This window comes from Neovison vison, chromosome 12 (genome assembly GCF_020171115.1).
Source record: "Neovison vison isolate M4711 chromosome 12, ASM_NN_V1, whole genome shotgun sequence".
Lineage (NCBI taxonomy): Eukaryota > Metazoa > Chordata > Mammalia > Carnivora > Mustelidae > Neogale > Neogale vison.
In genome coordinates this window covers 100,565,904-100,571,133 of record NC_058102.1, presented here as the reverse complement: position 1 = coordinate 100,571,133, position 5,230 = coordinate 100,565,904, and the positions used below count along the sequence as shown (strand labels likewise).

General features: G+C 48.3%; 1 protein-coding gene across 1 annotated transcript; it reads left to right on the top strand.

The window, feature by feature from the left end:
* The first annotated feature begins 316 nt into the window (after nt 1-316).
* Nucleotides 317-3,528, top strand: LOC122891520 (major intrinsic protein of lens fiber). The gene is made up of 4 exons (XM_044227239.1): nt 317-676; nt 1,166-1,330; nt 1,958-2,038; nt 3,343-3,528. Exons 1-4 carry the CDS (start codon nt 317-319, stop codon nt 3,526-3,528), a joined length of 792 nt encoding a protein of 263 aa, XP_044083174.1.
* The last annotated feature ends 1,702 nt before the right edge of the window (nt 3,529-5,230 follow it).

The window sequence follows — 5,230 nt, the reverse complement described above, 5'->3', positions numbered from 1 at the left end:
GAAACAGACTTCGACGGTCCCCCTGTTCTTGATCCTTTTCTCTCAGAGTCTCTCTAGCCCTGGCTCTACCCCTACCCTAATACCCACCCAGGGCTCTGCTCATCTCCCTTGGAAGAGGGAGGGGAAAATCCAGCAACTTTATCAGATGTGTAAAAGTGGGTCCAGCCCTCTGCAGCTCTGAAGGGGTTAAGAGGCTGGACCAGCCACTTCAGCCTGCCCCTCCCAGGGATTAAGAGTCCTCTATAAAGGGGACTGTCCACCCAGATCAGGCCAGGGGGGTATCAGGGACCCAGGCATTGTGCCCATCCCCCCTGCCATGTGGGAACTGAGGTCAGCCTCCTTCTGGAGGGCCATATTTGCTGAGTTCTTTGCCACCCTCTTCTATGTCTTTTTTGGACTGGGGGCCTCACTGCGTTGGACCCCCGGACCCCTGCATGTCCTGCAGGTGGCTCTGGCCTTTGGCCTGGCCCTGGCTACGCTGGTGCAGGCTGTGGGCCACATCAGCGGAGCCCATGTCAATCCTGCAGTCACTTTCGCCTTCCTTGTGGGTTCCCAGATGTCTCTGCTCCGGGCCTTCTGCTATATGGCAGCCCAACTCCTGGGAGCCGTGGCTGGGGCTGCTGTGCTGTACAGTGTCACCCCACCTGCCGTCCGAGGAAACCTAGCACTTAATACGGTAATGGTCAGCTAAGTGGGGCTGGACGAACCTGGTACCCTGACTCCCTTCCTGGCAGAGGCCGATCAGTTCCTCAGGGGTCTGGGACGTTGTGGGGATGGGGGGTGGGGGGGAGTGTATGCTTACGTGCACACTCATGTGTGTCAAGTGTAGTTTGGAGGAGTAAGGAAGGCATAAAGGCCTGGACTGTCAAGAGACCCAAGTTCTGGTTTCAGCTTTCCTTCCAACTCCTTGCAGGTTCTTGAGGAGAATTATTTTACCTGACGGGGCCTCAGCTTCCTCATCTGCCTGAGTGGGTACAATTCTTTCTACCATGTAGGAGTATTATTGGGAGAAATAAGAAGCAAATACAATTACTATGAAGGGGGTTGTATCATCCTCCCTCTCCAGGGAAATGATGCCATACAGGGCTTACCGTGTGGGAAGCCCTGAGGAAGTAACATTGGGACAACCCTAATGAGTTGCCTCCTTTCTTCTTCTTCTGCCCAGTTGCACCCTGGGGTGAGTGTGGGCCAGGCCACCACGGTGGAGATCTTCCTGACGCTCCAGTTTGTGCTCTGCATCTTTGCTACATACGACGAGAGGCGCAATGGCCGCCTGGGATCTGTAGCCCTGGCTGTTGGCTTCTCCCTCACCCTGGGACACCTCTTTGGGGTAAGCAGGAGAGGAGAGAAGCTTCTTGTTTAAGGACTCTATGGCCCTTAGACCTTTCCCAACTTTTTTTTTTTTTTTTAGATTTTTATTTATTTATTTGACAGAGAGAGATTACAAGTAGGCAGAGAGGCAGGCGGAGAGAGAGAGGAGGAAGCAGGCTCCCTGCTGAGCAGAGAGCCCGATGCAGGACTCGATCCCAGGACCCTGAGATCATGACCTGAGCCGAAGGCAGCGGCTTAACCCACTGAGCCACGCAGGCGCCCTCTTTCCCAACTTTTTAAAGTTTTTTTCTGCCCAGCTCATGGTCAAACATGAACATAGTCCTCCTCACTCTGTTTTGGTCGGCACAGAGGAGTTGACCCTGTTCTAGTCCTCTCTTTTGTGATCTCTATATCTGGTCCTTCTTGACCCCAAGGTGGAAGTGTATGCTTCAGCGGTAGATGTGAGCTTTGTTTAGGGATCCATAGTGCCTTTACTCCATTATGGAACACCCACCCTCAGTTCATCCTTCCCTTCTTGCTGCTGGCTGGGGGCAAGGTGCCAGCCCTTGGGGTCATGTGGGTTGTGGGGAGAGAAGCTGGGGTGAAGTAGTGGAAAGTATCTCAGTTATGACTGTGTCTTTTGCAGATCTATTATACTGGTGCAGGCATGAACCCTGCCCGCTCCTTTGCTCCTGCCATTCTCACCAGAAACTTCACCAACCACTGGGTGAGTGAGGGGAGAGGGCCAAGATCCCAAAGCCCTCCTGTATGGGTGTGGGTTGCAGGCTCCATGTTTGGTTCCTGCTTTCCATCTGGATATGTTAACTGCTTTACTAGCACTCAGCTAAAGGGGCTGTCACAGAATCTGGCATGCCTCTGTGAGCACAATTCATTAATTTGCTAGAAAGAGAAGCTCTTGCTCATGTTGTTCCTTCACTGGTTGGTTGGTCAGGGATTTTTTACTAAGTATCCACAGGATTCTAAAACTAACACTATGAGGATAGACAACTGAACAGGAAGTCAAAACCTGCTCCTCTCAGGGCTCAGGATATGTATGTGTACAGATGGGCCTACACCTCAGCCCAGTTCTAGCACATTATTGGCCCGGTGTGTGACCATGGCAAATGACTCTGTCGTTCTTTGTCCCAGTTTCCTTACCATATAATGGGGGTGAGGAGAAGTAAGTGTGAACATTGTATGTGTGAAATATTTAGCACAGAACCTGGTCTGGACTAAGACCTCAATAAAAATGGGCTATGTCTATGTTATTTAGTCATATGCCAGCCAAGCATACAGAAATAATTAAAAAATTTTTTTCAAAGCTGTATCCCCATTTTCAGGGCAGCATTATTCACAGAAGCCAAAAGGTGGAAGCAACCCACGTGTCCCTCACAAGTGAGTGGATAAACAAAAGGTAGTCTCCACATGCACCAGAATAGTATTCAGCCTTACAAAGAAGGAAGTCCTGTCAAAGGCTACAACATGGGATGGACCTTGAGGACATTATGCTATATGAAATACACCGTCACCAAGTGGCAAATACTGTATAACTCCACTTATGTGAAGTGCCTAGAGTAGTCGAATTCACTGAAACAAAGTACAAGGGTACTTGATGGGGGTTCAGGAGAAAGGGCAATGGGGAGCTGTTGTTTAATGGGTACAGAGATTCAGATTGATCAGAAGAAGGAGTTCTGGAGTTTTGTTGTGCAACAGTATGATATACTTAACATACATCTGTACTGTACACTTAGCATTGGTTAAGGTGGTAAATTTTATGTCATGTGTTTTACCACAATCAAACCCTTTTTTTCCCCAAAGCAATCTATAAACTAGTGAAAACTGGTAACAAAAAATAGAATATATATGTGGGATAAAAGACTAATTTGGTGAGTCAGAAAAGAAATGGTAAGTTTTGAGGTACAAGCAGTAAAGCAATTTAGAATTTAAAAACAAACACTGGTTTCTGCTTAAATAGTGCCCAGTTGTATGTGCCAAGTACAGATGTTTGTTTTCTTTTCCCTTTTCCTACAGGTATACTGGGTGGGCCCAATCATTGGAGGGGGACTAGGCAGTCTCCTCTACGACTTTCTCCTCTTTCCCCGGCTCAAGAGTGTTTCTGAGAGACTGTCTATTCTCAAGGGCGCCAGGCCCAGTGACTCCAATGGACAACCAGAGGGCACTGGGGAACCTGTTGAACTGAAGACCCAGGCCCTGTGAAAACTCCAGTTGGCTAGAGGGAGTAGGAAGCTTCTGGGTTTACTCAGAGGGGCTGAGCCAACCCCTGGACGACTGGGGGAGGGACATATACTTCTTTATTTTTTAATTTATGTGTGTTTTTTTTTTTCCCTTTTGCTGTGTGAAATCTTTCAAGTTGCATTCATGAGCTGGTTTGTGCAAACTTCCCTTCCTCCCCATCCCACCTCTCTTCGCCGCTGTGTGTATGATTGTGCGTATGAATGGTATGAATGTGAGTGAATGTGGCTGTGTCTGAGTTTTGGGGCACAGCAGGAGAGGTAGGGAAGGGAAAAAAGGTATCACCCTATACCTTAACCTCCCAACCCACTGTGGTGAGCACAGGGAACCAAGACCTTTCAGCTTCTGGCCTTCACCCTGCTGCCAGTCAAGTTTATTATGGCTCTAGGTTTATGCGGGAGCAGGGAAGCAGGGGGTACTCCTCACAGGAGATAGATGGAGACATGGCATTCCAAGGGTTGGGAGAAGGGGCTGAGGGCAGGGAGAGAGAAAATGAGGCATGAGCCTCATATCAGGTTGCAATTGTACCAAAAAAATTGGGAGAAGTTAATGGAAGAGTGTAGCCAACTTGGGGATGCTTGCCCCAGGGACTTTGGTGGGGAAGTAGCTCTGAGAAAAGTGGCCGGTGGAATTTGAACTGTTGGGTAAAGCCACATAAACTTGTCTACATCCACCAGCTGGGTTTTGTGTTCATTCTGGTATGACGGATCTCTTTGGCAGGCCCTGGGCCAGTGAGCTCCCAATCTAAACAAGGGGTAGGGTGAGCCTAGAACCTAGAAAATTTAAATAGTTTAGCAGTTCTACCAGACATACCCAGAGGCGCCACCAGGCAACTGGTATTTAAGCCAAAGGAGAGCTCCCTAAGGTCAAAACAGGAAATCTGATGCCCAGAGCAAATGCAGAGGTAGGGGTGGGGGGCCCTAGGAGGGAGAGGCTTTGATCCTGAGTTTTAATTTCGTTAGACCGGATCAGAAACACTCTTCAAATGGTATCTTTCTGCTTTTACCCCTAGTTTTATAGTCTTCTTTATTTTCCTTTTTTGTGTGCGTCTTTTCACTTTTCTCTCGTGTGTCCTTTCAGCAAATCTCTTAAAACTCTCTTCATATCCCAGAAACTGACTCCTTCTATTCAAATGCTTAATGATTCAGATTATTATTCGTCTGAGCCCTATCTTCTTTTGTCATCAGCAAAATACACTCATCTCAGCAGAGTCCAGAGGAGATCCTCAACTTACCAATGAATATTTATTGTTGTTCTCTTCCTTTTAGGAGCCCGCTCGCTTCGCAAACTTTAAACTATATCTCTAGCTTGGAAGATCACTCTAGCCCGTAGCTCAACTCTCCACTTCCTCCCAAATAAAGCCTAATTTTTCTAACTAACCATTGAGACTTTGGAATAATCCACTTGACTAGGCGGGGGGTGGATGTTTGCAAATTTACCTCTAATCGGGCTTTGATCCCTATTATCTTAGCAGAAAATTTATAGCGGTGTGGTTCTTAGCTCACCATAGGGTATCAGCTCAGATCAAACAGTACTTGTACTCGATTCCCTTTTCCTTACTTCATTTCATCACCACCACCACCATCCCTCCCCCCCCCCCCGCGGCTCGGTTGGGGTTACATGGACCAGCCCGGCTCGCCCGCCCAACTCCCAGCGCAGGCGGGGA

Excerpts from the sequence above, each read along its gene's own strand:
- LOC122891520 (XM_044227239.1), top strand. The coding sequence starts at position 317 with ATGTGGGAACTGAGGTCAGCCTCCTTCTGGAGGGCCATATTTGCTGAG. Across the intron at positions 677-1,165 it reads GAAACCTAGCACTTAATACG|TTGCACCCTGGGGTGAGTGT; the intron begins GTAATGGTCAGC and ends TCTTCTGCCCAG. Across the intron at positions 1,331-1,957 it reads CCCTGGGACACCTCTTTGGG|ATCTATTATACTGGTGCAGG; the intron begins GTAAGCAGGAGA and ends TGTCTTTTGCAG.